Source organism: Aythya ferina (assembly GCF_964211825.1).
Source record: "Aythya ferina genome assembly, chromosome: 34".
NCBI lineage: Eukaryota > Metazoa > Chordata > Aves > Anseriformes > Anatidae > Aythya > Aythya ferina.
The window spans coordinates 1,439,125-1,462,756 of record NC_140331.1 but is presented as its reverse complement, the minus strand read 5'-3'; the positions used below and the strand labels follow the sequence as shown (position 1 = coordinate 1,462,756).

Below are 23,632 nucleotides of genomic sequence, written 5' to 3'. Positions count from 1 at the left end.
TGGCCAACTCGGTACGGACCAGGTCTGTGTCTCCCCTCCCCTTTTAACCCCCCCCCCCCAAGGCCAAATCCAAGATGGCCGACCTCATACGGCCCAGTTCCGTGCCCTCCTCCCCTTTAAGCCCCCCCCCAGCCCCAGTCCAAGATGGCCGCCCTCCCCCTCCAGGCCCACCCGCGAAGGAGCCCAGCTGGTGGCCCTGGGGGTTGCCCCTTTATGAGTCGAGAACTTTTTGTTTTTTGTCTACAGACAAATATTCCGGGAGGCGGGGCCCGAGCTGGCCCCACCCCTTTACTTTACATTTTTGGTCTACAGAGAAATATTCCGGCCCTTGGGGGGGGGAAGGGCAGGGGGGGGACGCAAAATGGGGGTGGGTGGCCCTGTCCCTTTAAGAGGTCACGCCCATGTTAGGAGGCCACGCCCCCTTTAGGAAGCCACGCCCCCTTGGGTCATTTTGTGTCCCCAGACAAAAATCCTCCGCCCACTTCTGCCTTCCCCTTTAAGAGTGGGGGAGGGGCTTCCAGTGACATCACTGGCCCCGGGGGGCAGGGCAGCCAATCAGCACGCTGGCCCCTCCCCTCCGGGCTGGGAAGACCAATCCCAGCATGCCGCAGGCTCGGCCTGGTCCTGTGCTGCACTGCTTCCAAGATGGCCGCTGTCCCAGCATGCTGTGCGCCCTTGGAGATGTCCCATGATGCCCCGGGGCCAGGGGGGCTGCCTGCTGGAGGGAACAGGGGCCCAGAATGCACCGGGGCACCGCTCTGGGCCTACAAAGGATCATAGAGTGGGTCTAGGAAATGCTCTAGCTCCGTCTTTGTGGTTTTTGGGGTCATAGAGAGGTGCTCTGGAGGTACAGGGAGGCTGCTCTCTATGGTCTGGAGGACTCAATGCCCTCTGTGACCATAGAAATGGGTGATCTGGGGGTGCAGAGTGGCACCCTTGGCGCAACTCTATGGTCTGGAGGACTCAATACACTCTATTGCTCTGTGGCCATAGAGAAGAGCCCTCTAGCAGTACAGAGCTGCACCCTTGGTACAACTCTATGGTCTGGAGGACTCTGTGCTCTCTGTAGCTCTGTGACCATAGAGAAGGGCACTGTGGTGGTGCAGAGTGGCACCCTAGCTACAACTCTATGGTCTGGAGGATTGTGTGGCATTACCAGTGGGGGGCAGCAATTGGCGGGGCCATTTTGTGGGCGTGGCCTGCGTGGGTGGGGCGCGGTGGGTGTGGTTTGGGGTGGGCGTGGTCTCACCTGGCCCCTCCCCCTGGGGGCTATTTCAGCACCTGCCCCGGCCGCGCCTTCTCCAGCTTGCGGCGCCGCTCGGCCGGGATCTCGTCCAGGCTGATGCCGTGGTTGCTGGCCCTGGGGGGGGGAAAGGGGGGAAGGCAAAAAAAGGGGGAGGGAAAGGGGTGGTACCGGACCCACCCCATCCCTGACCCTCAACCCCTGGGGGGGGGGGTTGGGCATCATGGGGAGTCCTGCACCCCCCCGATGCTCCCCCAGGGTGTTTGGGTGTCCCCCCCCCCCACGAGACCCAACTGTGCCCCCCCCCCAGTTTCCCTAGGAACCAAGGACCCATGCATCCCCCCCACCCCTATAGGACCCAGGTGCCACCCCATGGGACCCAGATTCCCTGCCCCCAAATCTCCCAGGTGCCCCTCACCCCATAGGACCCAGGTACCCCCCTGTACAGCTCCCAGCTACTCCCCCCACCCCTACAGGATCCAGATACCACCCCCCCCATGGCACCTGGGTGCCCCCCTGGCCCTATAAGATCCAGGTATCCCCCCCATAGTTCCCATGTGCTATCCCCCCAGCCCGTATAGGACCCAGGTGCCCCCCAGTTTCCAGGTGCCCCCCCAGATCCCATAGGACCCAGGTGCCCCCCCCCACCCCTCTATGGACCCAGGAGCCCCCCACTCACCCCGGCAGCAGGTCAGGGGGCGTGGGGATGGGCTTGGTGAAGCCCTCGCGCCCCACCAGCCAGTACGTGTCCTCCACGCCTTTCCCCTGCAGGATGGCCACGTCACGGGGCAGCGGGGCGACGGGGGCAGGTGGGGGCAATAATCGTGATAAAGAGACAGTGGGGGGGCAATAGTCACGATAAAGGAGCAATAGAGTGGGCAAAAGTCACGATCAAGAGGCAAAGGGGGGGCAATAGTCATCAGAACAGGCAATGGGGAACAATAGCTGTGATAAAGAGGCAATAGTGGGCAATAGTCGTGATAAAGAGGCAATAGGAGACAATAAGGGCAATAGTTGTGATAAAGGTGCAATAAAGTGGACAATAGTCATGAGAAAAGGGCAATAGAGCAGGTAATAGTCATGATAAAGAGGTAATGGGGGGCAGTAGTCACGATAAAGAGGCAATGGGGAACAATAGTTGTGATAAAGGGGCAATAGTCATGATAAAGAGGCTATAGGGGACAATAGTTGTGATAAAGGTGCAATAAAGTGGACAATAGTCATGATAAAGGGGCGATAGTGGGCAATAGTTGTGATAAAGGTGCATTAGAGTGGGCAATAGTCGTGATAAAGGGGTGTTAGTTACAATTGGGTGGGCAATAGTCTTGATTAAGAGGCAACAGGGGAGCAATACTCATGATAGAGGGGCAATAGTTGTGATAAAGGGGCAATAGAAGGGCATAAGGGGGCAATATTTTTGATAAAGGGGCGGTAGAAGCAGTGAAGGGCAATAGTTGTGATAACGAGGCAGTAATCATGATAAAGAGGCATTGGGGGGCAATAAGGCAGCAGAGGGGCAAATATGGTGGCAATAGGGGAAAATGGGGGGCATGGAGGAATGGGGGGGGCAAAGGAGGCAATTAAGGGGCAATAAGGGGGGGCAATAGAAGTGGTAAAGGGGCCTTGGGACAACACGAGGGGCAGTAAGAGCCCGGGGGGCAATAAAGGGTGGCAGTAAGGATACGAGGGTGATAAGGGAACAATGAGGGGAAATAAGGGGGGCAATTAGTGGAGCAATTAGGGGAGATGTGGGGCAACAAGGGGACAATGGGGAAATAAAGGGACTCTAAGTGGAAAATAGGGGCAATAAGGGGAGCGTGGGGGGGTTGGGTGAAAAGAGGAGGTCTGAGGGCACTTGGGGGGCACGGGGGGGGGGCTCTATGAGGGTCTGGAGGGGCACTGAGGACCCGAGGGGCACCTTGAGCTCGGTCTTGCCCCGGATGTCCACCTTGAAGCCCTCCTGCAGCGCCAGGAGGATGGCCACCGTGCGGGCGTTGACGTGGATTCGGTACGCTGCAGGGACACGGGTGTCACCGGGGCCACCCCATGTCACCCTGTGTCACCCCATCCTCCCACGTCCTTCCGTTGTCCCGTGCCACCATGTCCATGGGACACAGGGTCAGGGGGATGCATGGCAGGACATGTGGTGGAACCCATGGGGACATAAACAAGTGGGGGACACGAGGACACGCACAGGTGGAGGACATACGGGGACACGTGGAGGACACATGGGGAAATGTCTGGAGGATACACAGGGACACGTGGAGGACACTTGGTGGGACACATGAATGATGCATAGGGGAACGTGGAGGACACAAGGGGACATGTGGAGACAGAGGATGCATAGGGACATGCATTTGGAGGAAACAAGGGGACACGTGGAGGACACGAGGGACGTGGAGGACACATGGAGACACAGAGAATGCACGGTGGGATGTGCATTTGGAGGACACGTGTGAAGGACACATGTGGAAGATGCATAGAGGCATGGATGTGGAGGACACATGGGGACACACGTGCAGGACACTTGGGGACACCTGATGTGCCACCACACACACATGGAGGGGACATTTGGGGAGGGGGCACTCACGCAGGCCCGTGGACTCCATGCGTGACGCTGTGTTGACGGTGTCCCCAAAGAGGCAGTAGCGCGGCATGGTGAGCCCCACAACGCCGGCCACGCAGGGCCCTGCAAAGGGGCGGGGCATCAGGGGGTGTGGTCATGGGGTGTGGTCACGATGGGCGTTGTCATGGTGGGGCGTGGTCATGGGGGCGTGGTCACAAGATGTCATGGAGGGGAAGGTGTGGCCAACGGGTCGTGGCCACGTTGACCGTTGGCCAACAGATGATGCGGCCTCCATAGGGGTGTGGCCAGGAAAGGGAGTGTCCGGAGGGGGCGTGGCCAATGAGGGCGTGTCCAAGGGGCGTGGCCTTACCGGAGTGGAGGCCAATGCGGATGCGGACGGGCACCTCGGGCATGTGGCGCATCTTGAAGGTGCCGACGGAGCTGAGGATGTCGAGGGACATGTTGGCGATCTCGCCGGCGTGGCGGTTCCCGTTGCGCTTGGGCAGCCCCGAGGCCACCATGTAGGCGTCCCCGATGGTCTCCACCTGTGGGGATGGAGCCGTGGGGGGGGGACACAGGGCAAGTCACAGCAGGGCCACGGCCACCAGGGTCCCCACCTCAACGCTGGTGGTGGCCTCGGCGATGGGTTGTGGGAGAGGGCATGGAGGTGGCCACGATGTGGTGTGTTCCTCAGTGGCCATCAGTGCCATCATGACATGGATGCCACCAGGCATCCATGTCACCTTGAAGGTGTCACTGAGGACCTTGGGGACCCATAACCACATTTGCTTGGTGGCTGTGTCCCATATCTGCAGGGTGCGGTGGTCAAAACACAACCACCTCTGGTGGACCAATGGCCTCCAGTGCTGCGGGGTGAATGCATCCCCTCGTAGATGTCACTGAAGACCACAGGGACCCCCGGACACAGCCACTTGGTGGCCGTCTCTCATGTTGGGAGCTGGCCAAAGTCCAGCTGTGACCCATGGGGCCCTCACACCAGTGTCCCGGGGTGTCCTTGTCACCTTGTAGACGTCATGGGAGCCGATGATGGCATCAAAGAGGGTGTAGAGGTCGTTGAGGAGGTCGACCACCTCGATGGGCTCGCTCATGGCAGAGATGGTGGTGAAGCCCACGATGTCACTGAAGTAGAGCGTCACCTCCTCGAAGTACTCGGGCTCCACAGGGGTGCCCATCTTCAGCGCCTCAGCCACCGACCTGCATGGGAGGACAGCGGGGTACCCCAAATTCCCAGGATCCCCAAATCTTCACCGTACCCCAAAGGAGATCCATTTGTCCTGTGTGGACCTCCAGCCACCCACTGACTGTAGCCATGGGGACCAAAGGGACCATGGGGACAGGGCAGGAGTGGGAGATCCTGATGTCCCCATCTCAGGGCACATGGATGGGGTCTGTGGGGACATGGCCATATTGTCCCCAGTGGCCATATCTGCCCTCTCCACCCCTACAGACCTGGGGTAGGGTCAATGGATCGTGGTCAACACTAACCCATCCCCAATGGCCACCTTCTCTAGCCCCATGGACCCAGAAGGGGTCACAGCCAACCCTTATCTGTCTCCCAAAACCATGGCCACCACCTCCATCCCCAGGGACCCGTATGGGGTCTATGAGGCCACAGACAACCCCAACCCCATGTAAGTCCCAAATGCTGCCCCAGGGACCCACGGGGGCAACATCTGGGTGAGGAGCTTGTCGGTCTTCTGCTTCTCAATCTCCAGCTCCTCCGTGCGCTCGCGGATGAGGTCCTCCAGGTTGCTGGAGTACTGCTCCAGCATGCGCAGCATGGAGTCGATGATGTTGGTCTTCCGGCCCTTGTTGATGCTCTTGAACTGCCATGAATCCCCACAAAGTTGAATGAGTCCCACCCAAAACCTTACCCAAAGTTGGGTCAGTCCTACCCAACCCTAACTGCCTTGTCCTGTATCATCTCATACTGGCCCCACCCAACCCAGTACCTACCTCCAAGTTTGGTCCATCCCAACTCCAAAACTAAGGTCCTGCATGCCACCATGCTGCTCCCATCCCATCCTGTCCCGTCCCATCCCATCACACTCATCCCATGCCCATCATTCCCATCCCATCCCATCGTGCCCATCCCATCCCATTCCATCCCATCATGCCTATCCTGTCCCATCCCATCCCACTGTGCCTATCCCATCCCATCCCATCCCATCCCACCCCACCCCACCCCACTCATCCCACCTCGTCCCACCTGGTCGAATATCTGGTCGATGGTGGGCCGCCTCTCGGGCTGCTCGCTCCAGCACTGCTTCATCAGGTGGATGCACTCCAGTGGCGCCTGGTCGGCCGACACCGCCGGGCGGCACAGCGGGGGTGGCCGTGTCACCTTCTCGATGATCTCTGGGGACACACGTGTCACCGGGAGGGTGATGGTGGTGGAAATCCAGGTGTGGTGGGTTGGGTGGTGGTGGAAACGTTGGAGGTGGTCAGTGAGGGGTGTCCTGTATGGCACCGGGGGTCAAATGGGTGGCCCAGGGCTGTCGGGGGGAAGGGTCTGGAGATGCCTGGGGGAGGTTTTGGGGGAGTCAATGGGTTGGGGGAACCTGGAGAAGGGCATGGAGGGGTCTCGGAGGTGTTTGGAGGAGGTTTTAGGGAGGATCAGGGGGTTGAGGGAACCCAGAGAGGGGTACAGGGGGGTCCCAGAAGTGTTTGGAGAAGATCCTGAGGTCTCCAAGGGGGTTCCTGAGGTGGTGCCAGAAGCTCTGGAGGGGCAGTCCCTGGGGTGTTCTGGTGGAATTGGTGACGCTGGTGGGGGTTACTGGTGGCACTGGGGGGCGGTACCTTCGGGGGGCAGTCCCAGCATGCAGTAGGGGCCGCTGCGGCAGATCACCTCCTGCATGATGATGCCGATGCCGTAGATGTCGCCCCGGAAGGAGCCGCGACGCTCCAGCGCCGCGTCCCGCAGCAGCTCTGGCGCTGTCCACAGTCGCTCTGGGAGAGGGCGGGGCCACGCTCGGACACGCCCCCTCCACCACGGCCCCGCCCCCTCAACCTCCAGGCCCTGCCCCTCATGGCCAGTACCCATGGGTGGTGAAGCCCACCATGGACAGTGTGGTCACCCAACTGGCATGGCTAGACCACGGCCCCAACTGAAAGCCACGCCCATCACGGACCTCACCCACAACTGGGAGTAGCCACGCCCCTGTCTGCAAGCTCCACCCCCAGGCATCATGGCTCCAGCCCCAGTTTAGAAGCACCTGCTCCCATGCTGCACCCAATGCCAAGCCTTGGGTTGGCTTGAAGGCCCCACCCACATCTCAGAGGCCCAGCCCACATTCCTGACCCCGCCCCCAGCCCATGCCCCGCCCCTCAGCCCAGCTTCCACACCCCCACACCCATAAGCCCCGCCTCCACCCCATAGTCCCTGCCTCCACCCCATATCTTCCAATTGGCGCAGCCTCCTTCTCCTGGCCTCCTACCCATGCCCAAGCCCCGCCCCATCTCCACAAGCCACACCCCCATTTTAGACCACGCCCATCAAACAGGCCCTGCCTCCCCAAGCCCCGCCCTCACCCTGTGCCTTTGGGGTGGGGGTGTGCACCCTCTGGGCCTCCAGCAGCTCGTTGTAGCCGTGGTCGGTGACCTTCAGCACGAAGCGCCCGTCCACCACGCAGTTACGGGACTTGAGGCGCCCGTGGACCACGTCGCGGTGGTGCAGGTACCGCATGCCCTGCCGGACAGACGGACATGGCGGTGTCACCGTCACCCATCGCTGTCATCGTCACCATGGCTGGGAAGGTGTTGTGCACCTTGGCCATCACCACCATGGTTATCATCACCATGGTCATTGCACCATGGCCAACACCATGGCCATCACCACCATGGTCACCACAACCATGGCCACTGCTATGGCATTACCCTGGCATCACCATAATCACCCCCACCATGGCCACTATCATCATGGCTATCACCATGATGTGTCACTGTCCTGGCATCACCATGACCACCACCACCATGGTGACTGTCACGGCATTGCCCTGGCACCACCATGATCACCACCACCATGGTCACCACCACACATACCACCCAGTGAACTTCACCTCAGACACCACAGTGGCCACCATGGTCACCATTAAAGTTGCCACCATGGCTATCATCACGACGAGGGCCACCACCATAGCCACCCATAGAGCCATCACCATGCCTCCTGCCACCACACTATCACCAAGGCCACCACCATCACCACCACCACCACAAACCATGGCAACCACCAAGACATAGTGACCGGCATCACCACCCACATGGTCACTATGCTTGCTGACACGGCTACCACTGCTCCCCCCTGTCACCTTGATGAGGTCGATGAGGAGGGAGGACTTGAACATCCAGTCCAGCTTCATGTCCTCGTTGCGCAGCAGGTCCTCCAGGCTGCCCCGGGAGCAGTGCTCTGAGACGATGGCGAAGATGCCGCAGTCGTGGAAGAAGCCCAGGAAGAGGTTGACGTTCTCGTGGCGCAGGTCGCGGAGCTGCCCCAGGGCCAGAGAATGTGTGGGACAAGGCCTGGCATTTTCCCCCGTGGCCCGACATTGTCTCCTTTCCCCTGATGTTGTCTCCCCATAGGCCAGCATTGTCCCCCATGACACAGCATTGTCCCCACGGCCCAACATTGTCATCCCAACCCACTGTTGCTCTCCATGACCCAACATTGTCCCCATTGCCCCACATTGTCATCTATGGCTCAGTGTTATCCATGACCCAAAATTGTCATCCATGACCACAACGTTGTCTCCATGACCCAATGTGATCCCCATGACCCAATGTGATCCCCATGTCCCAATGTCACCCCCATGACCCAACATTGTCCCCAAGACCCAGTGTTTTCCCCGTAACTCAACATTATCCCCATGACACAACATTGCCTCCTTGCCTCAATGTCGTCCCCATGACCCAACGTTCTCTCCATAACCCAACACTGACCCCATGACCCAATGTGGTCCCCATGACCCAATGTCATTCCCATGACCCAATGACGTCCCTGTGACCCAACATGGTCTCCAGAGCCCCTCACCTTGCAGAAGGCCAGCTTGGTGGCTGGCTTCACCTCACTGTGCTGATCTCCGGGGAACTTCTTGAGCCAGACCCAGTCGCCCTGGGGGAGCGGAGCCGGTGATGCCTCACCCCCATCTCCTTCCTCCTCCTCCACCAGCAGCCCCAACCCAACACCCAACCCTCATACAAGCCACTAGAAAATCCCCACTCATTTGTCTGTCCTCAAGGAGGGGTGGTCAAAAGCCACATGATCCCTCTCTTTGACCCCCCTCCAGCACCCCAGTTGGGGCCACCACAGGGGGACACCAAGGTGGTGGACTGGGGATGGGGTGGGGCTTGAGGGCAAATTTTGGGGAGAAACAGTGGGTTTTGTGCTTTCAACTTACCTGCACGGAGGCGACAAGGCCCTGTTGGTTAAACAAAAGGAGGAGGAGGGGGAGGTGGCTGTTGCCCCCCGGGGTTTCGGCTCCCTGCGGGAAAGGGCAGGAAGCAGCTGTCAATCATTGGCCCCCAGAGCTGTCAATCATCTGGCCAGGATGTGGGGTGGGGGAGCTGGGGGTCCCCTCCCCCCCACCCTTCAGTGGTGGAGGGGGGAACAGGGGTGTCCCCACGGAGGTGGCCCTGCCTTGTCGCCCCCGGAGGTGGCAGGTGGTGGTGGTGGGATGGGGTAAGGTAACGGGAAGGGTGACGTGGGGAGAGGAGGGGAGGGAACACACAGGGAGGGTGACACAGGGATGTCCTACCTCGGCGATGGCCACGTTGGTGGTGTCGGGGGCTGCGGTCACACTTCGGATGCTCTTGGTGTCCCCACCGCTGCGGCCGGCCAGGCTCGTGCGGCTGCCATCCACCTGTGGCACAGGGACAAGTCAGGATGCGGCCCATGGGGACATGCGGGACGTGGCACCCATGGAGACGTGTCAGCCAAGGGGGGACATCACCCACAGAGACCCACCAGCACGTGGATGTTCTCCTGGGTGCTGGGGGAGACTTCAGGCCATGGGAATGCATCACCCATTGGGGAATGTTTTCCATGGGGGCCCAGCAACCATGGATCTCCTCCCAAGGTTGAAGTTGGACATGGGGGTGAAGCCAGGCTTTGAGGATCCATCATACATGGGGACACATCACCAGTGGGGACCCTCAGCCCCCAGGAGACCCAGCTTGGTCACAGGGGCACCTTAGGCCACAGGGATGCATCACCCATGGAGACATGTCATTCGTGGGGACATATCACCTATGGACAACTCACAGTCTCTAGATCTCCTCCCTGAGGTCATCTTGGTCATGGGGAAGACACCAGGTCATGGGGACACATCACCCATGGGACCCTGTCACTCAGAGGAGCATGGGACCCATGAAGTCCCACCAGCCCATGGATCTCCTCCCGAGATCCATGGGGAGATGTCAGGCCATGGAGAGACATCAACTATAGGGACACGTCACCCATGGGGGCCACCAGCCCATGGTTCCCCTCCCAAGGCTGAGCGTGACCATGGGGCACAGCGTTGCCTTTCCAGCCACTATTTGGGCCACTGAGTCCCCAAGCCACTGTGTCTCCAACAGAGGTCCCCCCTCATCCCCGAGCCCCCCCAGACCCTCACCCGCTTGTTGCTCTGGGTGTTGATGAAGGTCAGGTCCTCCATGGTGAGGATGATCTTGTTGGGCCCTTTCATCAGCTGGGCCTGCTGGATGCGACGTCTGCAGGGAGGGGACATGGAAGCTGCTGGGGTGCCCACATGGGGGACCCTGAGGTCTCCCCTGAGCCCCACGGCACCTTATGGGGTGGTGGCACCCACCTGATGAAGCAGGCGAGGGCAGCCCCTGCTGCGATGAGGGCGGAGACGAGGACAAAAATGAGGAGGACGAGGGTGGCATCCACCCCTGGGGTGGAGAGGGAAAGAGGTGGAGGGGTGCCATGGCCCAGAGGAGCCACCCATGGCCTCCAAGAGTGGGCCATGGCCACCCAAGCCCACCCATGACCACTCATGACCACCCACGGATGTGCTCCGTGGCCACCCATGGTCACCTACAGCCACCTGATGGAGGGATGGATGGATTGAGGGAGGGAGGGATGAAGGAAGAGATGGGTGGATGGACAGAAGGAGGGATGGAAAGATGGGTGGATGAAGGAACAGATGGACAGACGGATAGATGGAGGGACAAAAGGATGGTTGAGGGATGGGCGGATGGATGGGTGAAGGAACTGATGGATGGATGAAGGAACAGATGGATGAACAGAGGGATAAGGGGCTGGGTGGAGGGATGGAAGAAGTAAGGGATGGAGGATGGACAGAGGGATGGACAAGCAGAGGATGGAAGGCTAGAGGGACAGACAGACACACACCGAGCCATCCGGCTGGTTGACCAACTCAGCTCAGACAGCGAGACCAAGAGACCAACATGGGCCCAGCCAGACAAACGGACACAACGCAGGGAAGGAGCCACCCGCTTACCCCCGTTGCAGATGGAGCCCGACTCAAACCAGCACCCCGAGTCCGTGCCAGGGCTGGAGCCGTGGGGCCAGTGGACGGAGTGGCCACGGTAGCCCAGCCCTCGCGTGCCGGGCTCCAGCCCGTAGACCGGCCACAGCCGATCGCCTTTGCCATCCGTGTCCAGCACCACATAGGGGACGCTGACGTCCCCATCCTCGGTGACAGAGAAGGGCTGGCAGAAGCCCTCCAGTTGGAAGCTGCGGGCATGCTCGGCCACGCTGGTGCCCATCACCCAGCGGCCCGTGCGCCGCGTGGCCTCCACCGCGTTGGCCAGGAAGTAGATGGAGTTGTAGATGGTGGCAAAGAGAGGGTGGACCTGTAGGGGGAGAGGAGGTGTTGGGGAGGTGTTGAGGTGGCACCCATGGGGCAATAACATGGGCTTGGCCACCTCCACCCAAGCCTGTTGGCCATGGTCAACTCTGCTCAGTGTTTGGCTTCCTTCATCCAACTCCCATTGGCTACCACCATCCCTGAGACCTCCCATTTTCCACTGCCATCTCTGCCTACCTCTCATTGGCTACCATCACCTTCATCCCCCTCCCGTTGGCCGTGACCAATGCCTATGGGCCGCTCTCACCTCTACCCAACTCCTGTTGGCCATGACCAACACCTACAGGCCACTGTCACCTCTACCCAACTCCCCTGGGGATACGTCCACCACCAACTGCCCTATCCCATGTCTGACCCATGGCCCCGATGGCTCCAATCGCCCATCCCCGCCCCACAGCTGCCCCCCCAACCCCGTGGCTGTGGCTCCCACACCACCTGCATGGGGTCGATGTGCGCGGGGATCTCGTAGGCCTCCTGAGCCTGGTGCAGGGCCTCGTGGAAGCTGACGTCGGGCGAGTCGATGGTGATGGTGAGCACGGCGTCGTAGGCCAGGCGCAGCTTGGTGCTGTTGGCCAGGACGGGGTAGGGCACGCGCTGGTAGGGCAGGGGGAAGGTGAGCGCGTCGTAGGGGATGAAGACGTAGGTGCCGTCGGTCATGCCCATGTCCTCCGCCTTCTCCAGGAGCACCCGCTGCTCCTCGCCACCCAGCAGCACCGAGTGCATGCACATCACCACCACTGCGTGGGGGGAGGGACGGGTGAGCCATGGCGGGGGCACCGTGCCCATGGGAGCCCCCCAGCCAACTTCCAAGTGTCACACGTGTGGATCGTCCCCATCCAGGCCCACCTGGTGCATCTTCCATCCATCTACCTCCATCTGCATCCATCCTTCCTCTCCTACCTCCTCCATCTCCATCTACTCTTCCTCCATCGGTCCATGCCTGCCTCTCCATGCATCTTTTCTCCATCTGTCCTTCCTCCACCCATCCATGCCCATATCTCCACCCATCTTTCTTCCATTTACCACCTCCACCCATCCTCCCTCCACTCACTTCCACCCATCTGTCCTCCATTCACCATCTCCACCCATCGATCCATCCGTCTGTCCGTCTGTCCGTCCTTCCACCCACCTCCATCCATCCGATCTCCCTCCCTCCCTTCCTCCTTTCTTCCTTCCTCCACGCACCTCCATCCTTCTTCCATCCACCCACCCATCCATCCTTCATCCATGCATCCATCCTTCTTCCACAGACCTCCATCCATCTGTCCTCCACCCACCTCCATCCATCCATCATCCATCCATCCACCCACCCACCCACCCACCCACCCACCCACCCATCCATCCATCCATCCATCCATCCATCCATCCATCCATCCATCCATCCATCCATCCATCCATCTGTCCTCCATCCATCCATTCATCCATCCTCCACCCATCCTCCCCTCACCCCCCACACCCCCCGTCTCCCCCCTTCCACCCCCACCCCACCCTCTTACCTCTGACCCCATCAGCCCGCTGCACCCTCCTCAAGGCCTCGCGGGCCTCGTCCTCCTGGTCCCCGGCGGTGACAACGACGGTGACGGGGAGCCCCCGCGCCCGCAGGTCCTGGGCCAGGCCCTGCCCCACCTCTCGCCACAGGTCCTGGGGGGCCGTGACCACGGCCACGTGGGCCCAGCGGAAGAAGCGGAGGACGGCGTGGAGCACCCTGCCGGGAGCCGGCATGGGGACCACCAACGTGTCCAAGCCCTCGAGGTCACCCACGCAAGCCCAGGAGACCACGGGCTTGTTCCACGCCGCTGCCAGGAGCCCGGCGGCCCCGCACGTGGCCGGGTTGAGGGGGCCCACCAGCCCCGTGGCGTAACGCTCGGCGTTGAGCAGCCCCGCCACGGCCTCGGGGGTCCGGCACGCCTCGGCCAAGACCACCGCGTCCCACCAGTAGCCTCCGTTGAGCGTCGGGTCGCGGTTGAGGCGGGCCACGGCCAAGCGGGAGGCCACCTCGGGCAAGGCCCGGGCCACGAGGGGGTCGCAAGCCCACGGGCCCATCACCCCGACCTTGAAGGTGGCCCCCCGGGTCAGGGGTGGGCGAGGGAGGAGGAGGAGGAGGAGGAGAAGGAGGTGGGGAGGCCACCGGGGGTGGTGGGAGAGGCGGAGGAGGAAGCTGGTGGAGACGGCGCCGCGGCGGGAGGAGGTGGCGTGGGGGGTGACAGCGCCGGGGGAGATGCCACTATGGGAGGTGCCACCACTGGAGGTGCCACCACCTTGGGAGATGCCACCACTGAAGGTGCCACCACTGGAGATGCCACCACCATGGGAGGTGCCACTGTGGGAGATGCCGGTGGTGTGGGTGACACCGCTGCCACAGGAGATGCCACCACTGTAGGAGGTTGGGGACACAGAACCATGAGAGATGCCACCGTGGGAAATGCCACCACTGAAGATGCCACCACCACGGGAGAGGACGTTAAGGGAGGTGCCACCACCAGGGGACACGCTGTCGTGGGAGATGCCACGACGGTGGGAGATGCCACAGCTGCAGGAGACGCTGTCGTGGGAGATGCCACCACTGTGGGAGATGTCACCACGGGAGATGCCACCACCATGAGAGATGCCACCAGCGTGGCAGAAGTCAAGAGATGGAAAGTCCTCGTGGGCAATGCCACTGCTGGAGGTGTCACAGCAGGGGACACCCCCGGGGCAGAAGCCACCGCAGAAAAAGTCACCGTGGGCGATGCCACCACTGGAGATGTCATGGTGGGAGATGCCACCATGGGAGATGCCACTGTGGGAGACGTCATGGTGGGAGATGTCACCGTGGGAGATGCCACCACGGGAAACGTCACTGTGGGAGATGTCACCGTGGGAGATGCCACCATGGAAAATGTCACCGCTGGAGATGCCACCACAGGAGGTGTCACCGTGGCCGATGCCACCATGGGAGATGTCACCGTGGGAGGTGTCACCATGGCAGACACCACCATGGGAGGTGTCACCACGGGGCTGCATGGTCCCGGGGTGGGCCGGGGTCGCTCGGGGCCGCTGTGGGGGGGTCCTCAAGGCCTTGGGGGCCGCGTCGGGAGGCGTTGGGGGGGCTCTGGCGATGCCACCATGGTGGGACGGGGACCGGGGGCTGCGCGGGGCTGGGGGCCCCCACCTGCAGGAGAGAGGGGTGAGAATCAGGGGAGGGGGCTGGGGGGGGCAGACCCCTGTGGGTGCCCCCCCGGCACCCCCAAATCCCGTTTTTTTTTGGGGGGGGGGAGATGAAGGGGGTGGGGAGGAGACTGCCCAGCCCCCCCCCTCCCCTCCCATCATGCCCCACGGCCCCGTTAATCCCCCGCGGGGGTAAAACCGGGATTATCCCTGACCCCCCCCCGGCCCTCCCCGCCCCGGGGCAAGGGAGGGCTCGGGGCCACGTGTGGGGGTGGGGGGTGGAGGGGGGGGGGCAGTGGGGAGAGGGCGCCTGGGGGGGGGTGGCACCCGCACTGTGACACCCCCACCCCTGGGACCCCCCCCCCACCCCTGGGACACCCACACTGTGACACCTGCACCCCCGGTGTCACCCACAGCCGTGTGTCACTTCCATCTGGGTGACAGCCGCGTGACACCCCCGTGTGACAGTTGCACACCCGTGTGGCACCCACAGCTGTTGTCACCCATAGGTGTGTGACACCCAGGTATCACCCTCAGCCATGTGTCACCCACAGCCACGTGCCATCTGCACACCTGTGTGACACCCGTGTCACGCACGTGTCACCTGAACCCGCGTGACACCCACACCTGTGTCACCCACAGCTGTGTGACACACTCACACCCATGTGTCACCCACACCCGCGTGTCACCCACACTCACGTGTCACACCCCTGTGACACCCACATGTCACCCACACTCATGTGTCACCCCACTCGTGTCACCCACAGCTGCGTGACACCCTCACACCTATAATGACACCCGTGTGTCACCCATGGCCGTGTGACACCCGCACACCCGTGTGTCACCCACACTCGTGTGACACCCTGACAACCGCGTGGCCCCGGCGCTGCCCTAATCCCCCCCCGGTTATTTCTGGCCCCTTCATCCCTCGCGGCCAGGTCACCCCCCCACGAGTGCCCCCCCCCCACGCGTGGGCCCCCCCCCCCCCCCATATTTGTGTCCCCCCCTCCCCACCTCTGTGAGGGGGTCCAAGGTACCCGGGGGGGTTAATGGGGTGGTCCCAGCCCCCCTAATTTAGGATCGGGGGGGGAGCACCCATAGAGGGCACCCAGGGGACCGGGGGGGGGAGCATGCAGGGGCACCCAAGGGTGGGGGGGGCAGGTATTGGGGTTTCCAAGTTTTTTTTTGGGGGGGGGGGGCACAGGTCTTGGGGGAGGGCACAGGTTTTAGGGTGGTCTGAGATTTTGGGGGGGGGGGCGGGTCACAGGTCGTGGAGGGGGGGTCACAGGTCTTGGAGAGGGGTCACAGGATTTAGGGGGAGTTCATAGGTTTTGGGAGGGTCCCAGGCTTTTGGGGGGGGGTCCAGGTTTAAGAGGGGGGCTACAGGGGAGGAAGCCGGGTGTCCTGGGGGGGGGAAGGTGTTGGGGGGAATTGGGTGTCGAGGGGGCGGAGGACCCAGATGTCCGGGGGGGGGCGATCCCACATATCGGGGGAGGGGGGTCAAAATATTGGGGGGGGTCCCAGCAGGGAGGGGGCAAAATATTGGGGGGGTCAGCAAAATATTTGGGGGGTCCCAGGTGTTGGGGGTGGGGGGTCCAGGGGGGCACCCAGAGGTGTTTGGGGTCACCCGAGTGTTTGGGGGGGGGGCTTAGGTGTTATGGGGGGGGGGGGTCTAGATGTTACGGGGGGGTCCCATGTGTCATGGGGGGGCTCCCAGGTGTCCGGGGGGCGGGTCCCAGCTGCTGGGGGGGGGTCAGCGCTGAGCGGGGTCGGGGCGGGGGGGTCCCTACCTGTTCCCAGGCCCCCCCTGGGTGGGTGCTGCCGGGTGGGGGGGGGCCAATGCCCCCCCAGGCGCCTGGGTGCCCGCGCGGCGGCTGCCCCCAGGGTGCCCGTGTGCGGCCGCGGTGGGGGGGGCCCTAATCCGCCCCCCCCCTCCTTTGCCCCCCCCCCGCCCCCCTCCCCCCGGCTCTGGGTGTAAGCGGCTTAATGGGGGGGGGCGGGGGGGGCCCGGTGGGTGCTGGGAAATCCGGGGGGGGACGGAGTGGAGATGGGGGGGGGGGCACGGGGAAGGGGGGGCCGCCAGGGGGTGCTAAGGGGTGGGGGAGGGGGTTGTGGGACCCCAAAAGTGGCGGATTTTGCCCCAAAATTGGCTCCGTCCCGTGTGTCCCCCCCCTCCCCCAAAGGCAGCACGGCTCCAGGCTGGGCAGCGCGGAGCGGGGGCGGCCCCTGGGGGGCGCTGCCCCGTCAAAGTGCTCCCTGGACCCAAACCCGCCGGGTTTCAACCCAAAACGCAGCCGCGAACGCTGCCCTCCCCCCCCCGCCCCGACCCAGCCGCACGCAGGCGGCCAGCTGTCAATCACGGCTTAGCCACGCCCACGAGCCCGCCCCCGCCCGAGTTAGGCCACGCCCCCCGCTCCAGGCCGCGCCCCCTCCTCCTCGCCCCGCCCCTCTCTCAGTCCTCCGCGCCGCCATCTTGGGTGAGGGCGGAAGCGGAAGTGGCGCCGCAGGGGCCGGGAAGAAGTGAGGGCGGAAGCCGTTCTAAACCGAAGCCGGGCGGCGCGGGGGTGAGCGGCACTGGGAGCACTGGGAGCATTGGGAGCACTGGGAGGCTGCAGGGTGTCGGCGGGAGGGACTGGGAGCACTGGGAGGTGCTGAGAAATGCGGAGAATGCTGGGACTGGGAGGTTCTGGGGTGTACTGGGAGGATACTGGGAGCGCTGGGAGCACTGGGGGTACTGGGAGGTACTGGGGAGTAACGGGACTGGGAGGCGCTGCGGGATACTGGGAGCACTGGGGTTTACTGGAGGTAATGGGGGTTACTGGAGGTAATGGGACTGGGGAGCGTTAGGGTTACTGGAAGCACTGGGGATACTGGTGGCACTGGGGGATAATGAGAGTAATGGGGCTGGGAGAAGCTGGGGGATACTGGAAGCAACGGGAGGTACTGGGATGTACTGGGAGCTCTGAGAGGGAGTGGGGTAAGGGACTGGAAAGCACTGGGGATACTGGGAGTTACTGGGAGCGCTGGAGAATGCTGAGGGTAATGGTACTGGAGGATACTGGGAGTAACGGTACTGGGGGGGTGCTGGGAGGTTCTGGGGGATACTGGGAGTAACAGTGCTGGGGAGCATTGGGGGATACTGGGAGGTTCCGAGAGATACTGGGAGTACTGGGCTTACTGGGAAGTTCTGGGTGATACTGTGAGTAACAGGACTGGGGGTACTGGGTGTTACTGGGGGATACTGGGAATAAAGGAGCCGGGGGCCCTGGGGGATACTGGGTGTTACTGGGAGCACTGGGGCACGCTGAGTGTGACGGGATATGGGGGCACTGGGAGTCAGTGGGAGCTTCTGGGGGGTACTGGGAGTTACTGGGGGATACTGGGAGTAATGGGTCTGGGGAGTACTGAGAATACTGGAAGTACTGGGCATACTGGGACGTTCTGGGGGATACTGGGAGTCATAGGACTGGGGGATACTGGGTGTTACTGGGAGCACTGGGGCATGCTGAATGTAACGGGATGTGGGGTCAGTGTGAGTTAGTGGGGAGTTACTGGGGGGGGCACTGGGAGATACTGGGAGTTACTGGGGGGGGCACTGGGAGATACTGGGAGCTCTGGGGGGGGGATTTGCCGCCCCCCAGTGGCATTGGGGCTGCTGGGGGGGGCCCTCCCCCCTTCCCCCTGTACTGGGAGGGCTCCCCCCCCCTCCCTTCATACTGGGAGCCCCCGCCCCCCTCCCCCTGTACTGGGGGGGGCCCCTCCCCCCTCCCCTCATACTGGGGGCCTCCCCCTCATACTGGGGGCCTCCCCCTCATACTGGGGGGGCCCCCACCCCCCCGTGCCCCCCCCCAGATGACGGTGCACAACCTCTACATCTTCGACCGCTCGGGCGCCTGCCTGCACTACAGCGAGTGGCACCGGCGGCGCCAGGCCGGCATCCCCAAGGAGGAGGTGGGGGGGGGGCATTTTTTGGGATGGGGGGGGGGGCAGGGGGTGGGGAGGGTCCTGGGGGGGGGAATTGGGGCGGTTGGGGAGGAATTGGGGGAGTGGGAGGGGATCTTGTGGGGGTTAGGGAGGATCTGGGGTGGGGGGAGTGAGGTTCTGGGGCTTGAATTGGGGGGGTGGGGGGGGGTTCTGGGGGGCTGGGGGGGGGAATTGGGGGCTGGGGGGGGGAATTGGGGGGCTGGGGGGGGAATTGGGGGGCATGGGGGGTAATTGGGGTGCTGGAGGGGGTTCTGGGGCTGGGGTTGGGGGGCTGGGGGTTGAATTGGGGAGGTGGGAGGGGATCTGGGGGGCAATTGGGGGAATGTGAGGGGAATTGGGGGGGCTGGGGGGGGGTCTTGGGGGTCCTGGGGCTGAAACTAGGGAGTATGGGGGGGAATTGAGGGGGCGTGGGGGGGTTAACGGGGTAGCTGGGGGTTGGAAATGGGGGCTGGGGGGGAATTGGGGGACTGGGGGGGTCCTGGGGTTGGAATTGGGGGGCTGGGGGGGGGGAATTGAGGAGGTGGGAGGGGATCTGGGGGGCGTTTAGGGAGGATCTGGTGGGGGGAGTGGGGTTCTGGGGCTGGAATTGGGGGGGTGGGGGGGCTTGGGGGGTAACTGGGGGGGTGGGGGGGTCCTGGGGCTGGAATTGGGGGGCATGGGGGGGGAATTGAGAGGGGGGGGGGTTAATGGGATATGTGGGGGGTTGGAAATGGGGGTTGGGGGATTTGGGGGGGTCATGGGACTGGAATTAGGGGGCTGGAGGGGTTGGGGGGGGTTCAAGAGCTGGAAGTGGGGGTCCTGGGGGGGGTCTTGGGGCTGGCAATGGGGTTCGGGGGGGGGGGGGGAAATGGGGGTCCTGGGGCTGGAATTTGGGGCTGGAGGGGCAGAATGGGGCTGGAAATGGGGGGCTTTGGGGGGGGTCCCGGGGCTGGATGGGGGCTGGGGGGGCAGCATTGGGGTGCCAGCAGCCCCCCCCCGTTTATCCCCCCCCCCAGGAGTTCAAGCTGATGTTCGGGATGCTCTTCTCCCTGCGCTCCTTCGTGGGCAAGATGAGCCCCACCGACATGTATCCTGGGGGGGGCCCCCCAAATTTTGGGGGGGGTCCCGGTCATCTGGGGGAGGGCCCGGGGGTCTGGGGGCTCAGAGGGGTTTGGGGGGGGGGGTGCAAAACCCCGGTGGGGGACCCTAAATGGGTGTTGGGGGGGGGTTAAGGGGTGGAGAGGGGAAAGAGGGTGTTGGGGGGGGGGGGCATGGCGGACCCCAAAAAGGGGGAGGGGGACACCAAAAGAGATGAGAGGGACCTCAAAAGGGTGAGGGGGGTATTGGGGGACCTTTAGGGATATGGGGGGACACCAAAATGGGGTGGGGGACCCCATAAATATGGGGGATCCCCCCCCAAAAAAACATAGGGAGACAGCTGGGGATGGGAAGGGGAATTTTTGGGGATGTAGGGGACCTTTGGGGGAGCCTTTGGGGTTTGGGGGTCCTTGGGGTTATTGGAGAGGGTTTAGGGACATGGGGGGGACCTTTAGGGGTATAGGGGGACCCCAAAATGGGGTTGGGGACCCCAAAAATATAGGGGATCCTCCCAAAAAGCATAGGGAGACAGCTGGGGATGGGAAGGGAAGGGGAAAGTTTGGGGACATGGGGAAACCTTTGGGGAAATGGGGGGGGGTCTTTTAGGATATGGGGGGACCCTAAAATTGGGTGAGGGACCCCAAAAATATGGGGGAGCCCCCCCTAAAAAGCATAGGGAGACAGCTGGGGGTGGGAAGGGTGCCCTTGGGGGCACGGGGGAACCTTTGGAGGAACCTTTGGGGTTCAGGGGGAACCTTTGGGGGTTTGGGGGGGCCTTTATGGCTTCGGGGGGTACCTTTATGGCTTCGGGGGGGCCTTTATGGCTTCGGGGGGTCCTTAGCACGCAGGCGGGACGGGTTCCTGTCGTTCCACACCAGCAAGTACCGGCTGCACTACTACGAGACCCCCACGGGGCTGCGGCTGGTGCTCAACACCGACCTGAGCGTGGCCAGCGCCCGCGAGGCGCTGCACCACATCTACAGCAACGTGAGCTGGGGGGGGGCCCAAATACAACCCCCCAAAAAAAGATACCCTCCTGAAATACCCTCCAAAAAATACCCCTCCCAAATACAGCCCCCGAAATACGCCCGCAAAATACAGCCCGCTGAAATAGCCTTTTAAAAATATCCCCCAAATGCAGCCCCCCAAAATACAGCCCCTGAAATATCCCCCCCCCAAAATATCCCCCTCCTAAAAATACCCCACAAAGTACCCCCCCAAATACAGCCCCTAAAATACGCCCCCCAAATACAGCCCCCTTCATTACCCTTTTAAAAATACCCCCAAAATGCAGCCCCCCAAAATACCCTCCTTAATATACCCCCCCAAAATACAGCCCCTGAAATATCCCCCCCCCCAAAATATACCCCCCAAAATACCCCTCCCAAATACAGTCCCCAAAATATACCCCCAAAATGCAGCCCCCTTAATTACCCTTTTAAAAATATCCCCAAAATGCAGCCCCCCAAAATACAGCCCCTGAAATATCCCCCCCAAAATACCCCTCCTAAAAATACCCCCCAAATATACCCCCCCCAATATAGCCCCTAAAAATACCCCTCCCAAATACAGCCCCCCAAATATACCCCCGAAATACAGTCCCCTTAATTACCCTTTAAAAAATACCCCCCCAAAATACCCTCCAAAAGGTACACCCCCAAAATATCCCCCTAAAAACGCCCCCCAAATACAGCCCCCCAAAATACATCCCTAAAAAGACCCTCCAGAAAACAGCCCCCCAAAATGCATCCCCCCCCCAAAATACCCTCCTAAAAATGCACCCCCCGAAATAGAGCCCCCAAATGCATCCCCCTAAAATACCCTAAAAAAAAAACACTCCCCAAATACAGCCGCCAAAACACCCCCCCCAAAATACCCTGCACCCCAAAAGTACCCCCCAAGTATCCCCCCCAAAATACCTTTCTAAGAATACCCCCCAAAAACCTATCCCTGCAAACACCCCCCGATCCTCCCCCCAAATAACCCCCCCCAAAAAAAAACCACAAATGCCCTCAAATCACCCCAAAAAACCCTCTCCAAAAATACCCCAAATTTCCCCCCTGCACATGCCCCCTCAAATACCCTCCCCCCCATATCCCCCTGAAATGCCCCCAATGCCCCCCCCAAGTACCCCAAAATGCTCTCCCCCCCCCCCCCAAAATATCCCTCCAAAATTATCCCCCAAATGTCCCCCCCCAAACAACCCCCCGAAATTCCCCCCCCCCCCAAATACCTGGGGCAATGCGGGGGGGGGGGTCCAAGAGGATTTGGGTTTTCTTGGGAGTTTGGGGGTCCCTGGGGGGGGGTTGGAGGGTGCTGGGGGGGGGGTTGTGGGTCCTGGGGGGGGTTGGGGTCGGGGGGGGGGGAGTTTGGGGGGTTGAGGACTTCGGGGATGGGGGGGGGAGTCCCAGGGGGTGTTTTGGGGTCCCAGGAAGATTTTGGGGGGGGGTCTCAGGGGGGATTTTGGGTCCTGGGGGGGTTCCGGGGGGGGTCAGGGGGTTCGGGGGGGGGGGGGGGTTTCCAGGAGGGTTTGGGGGTCCCTGGGGGTGGCATTGGGCATCCTTTTGGGGCCGCGGGGTGGCGGGGGCAGCTCAGGGGCTCCCCGCTCTTTGAGGGGGGGTCCCTACCTGCCCCCCCCCATTTAAAAATGCCCCCCCCCGCAGCTGTTCGTGGAGCTGGTGGTGAAGAACCCCCTGTGCCCCCCCCGGCAGCCGGTGCAGAGCGAGCTCTTCCGCAGCCGCCTCGACGCCTTCGTCCGCAGCCTCCCCTTCTTCGCCCCCCGCGCCGCCTGAGGACCCCCCCCCGGGACCCCCCCCATAATTTAAGGGACACTGGGACACCCCCCCCCACCCACAAAGGGACGGGGAGGTGCCGTCACCCCCCCCCCCCCCCCCCGGTGGGGGTTTGGGGGGAATAAAGGAGGGTTTGGGGCTCTTGGCTGAGTCGGGTGTGATTGGGGGCGTGGGGGGGGGCATTTGGGGATGGGGGGGGGGGGGGGGGGACACTTGGGGGCAGGGAGGGGGGCACATGGGGTCATTGGGGGGGACATGGGGACAGGGAGAGGGACAGTGGGGACACATGGGGAAAGGGGGGGGGGTGTCGGGGGTGGGGGGGGCTCATGGGGACAGGGAGAGGGACAGGGAGGGGGGTGGTAGCGAGGGGACACATGAGGACATTTGGGGGGGGGGCATGGGGCCACGGGGGGGCCATGGGGACATTGGGGGGGGGCCATGGGGACATTGGGGGGGGCATGGGGACGTTTGGGGGGGGTCATGGGGACATTGGGGGGGGCATGGGGACATTGGGGGGGCATGGGGACATTGGGGGGGGCATGGGGACGTTTGGGGGGGGTCATGGGGCCATGGGGGGGCCATGGGGACATTGGGGGGGTCATGGGGACACAGGGCCATAGAGGGGACCTGGGGGATCCCCGCCCCCCCCCCCCAGCTCCCTGGGGAAATGGGGGCACCCCCCGTGACGTCAGCCCCACCCGCCCCTCCCACCTCCCCAGGGGGCGTGGCCAGCCGCAGGGGGCGTGGCCTGTATGCAAATTCCCCCCCGCAGGGATCCCCGCGCGCCGCTGCTGCCTCTCCGCGCGCCCCCCCCCCCTTCCCCTCGCCCTCCGACCCCCCCCCCCTTTAATTCGGGGACCCCCCCCCCCCCAAAATCGTGCCCCCCCCCCCATGCAGGTCTCCATCGCCTGCACCGAGCAGAGCCTGCGGAGCCGCAGCGCCGAGGGAGGAGGAGCTGGGGGGGCCGGGGGGG

General features: G+C 62.7%; 2 protein-coding genes across 3 annotated transcripts; one reads left to right on the top strand and one right to left on the bottom strand.

Moving 5' to 3' along the window:
• Positions 1 to 402: 402 nt before the first annotated feature.
• Positions 403 to 20,697, bottom strand: GUCY2D (guanylate cyclase 2D, retinal). The gene is made up of 21 exons (XM_084501814.1): positions 20,664 to 20,697; positions 13,156 to 14,810; positions 12,095 to 12,396; positions 11,291 to 11,645; positions 10,634 to 10,718; positions 10,439 to 10,535; positions 9,581 to 9,685; positions 9,224 to 9,307; positions 8,857 to 8,937; positions 8,138 to 8,314; positions 7,362 to 7,518; positions 6,630 to 6,779; positions 6,040 to 6,188; positions 5,493 to 5,656; positions 4,832 to 5,024; positions 4,180 to 4,354; positions 3,834 to 3,932; positions 3,162 to 3,256; positions 1,923 to 2,008; positions 1,250 to 1,360; positions 403 to 764 (listed from the first exon to the last, which is right to left on the bottom strand). The coding sequence occupies exons 2-20, from the start codon at positions 14,660 to 14,662 to the stop codon at positions 1,270 to 1,272; spliced, it is 4,152 nt and encodes a 1,383-aa protein (XP_084357940.1). The 5' UTR covers positions 14,663 to 14,810; positions 20,664 to 20,697; the 3' UTR covers positions 403 to 764; positions 1,250 to 1,269.
• TRAPPC1 (trafficking protein particle complex subunit 1) lies at positions 17,248 to 22,803 on the top strand. Of its 2 annotated transcripts, none has more exons than XM_084501816.1 (5): positions 17,248 to 17,370; positions 18,659 to 18,757; positions 19,786 to 19,856; positions 20,716 to 20,854; positions 22,531 to 22,803. In XM_084501816.1, the coding sequence occupies exons 2-5, from the start codon at positions 18,659 to 18,661 to the stop codon at positions 22,657 to 22,659; spliced, it is 438 nt and encodes a 145-aa protein (XP_084357942.1). In that variant the 5' UTR covers positions 17,248 to 17,370; the 3' UTR covers positions 22,660 to 22,803. The 2 variants fall into 2 exon arrangements, with proteins under 2 accessions (XP_084357942.1, XP_084357943.1); XM_084501817.1 differs by lacking the exon at positions 17,248 to 17,370 and adding an exon at positions 17,412 to 17,454.
• The last annotated feature ends 829 nt before the right edge of the window (positions 22,804 to 23,632 follow it).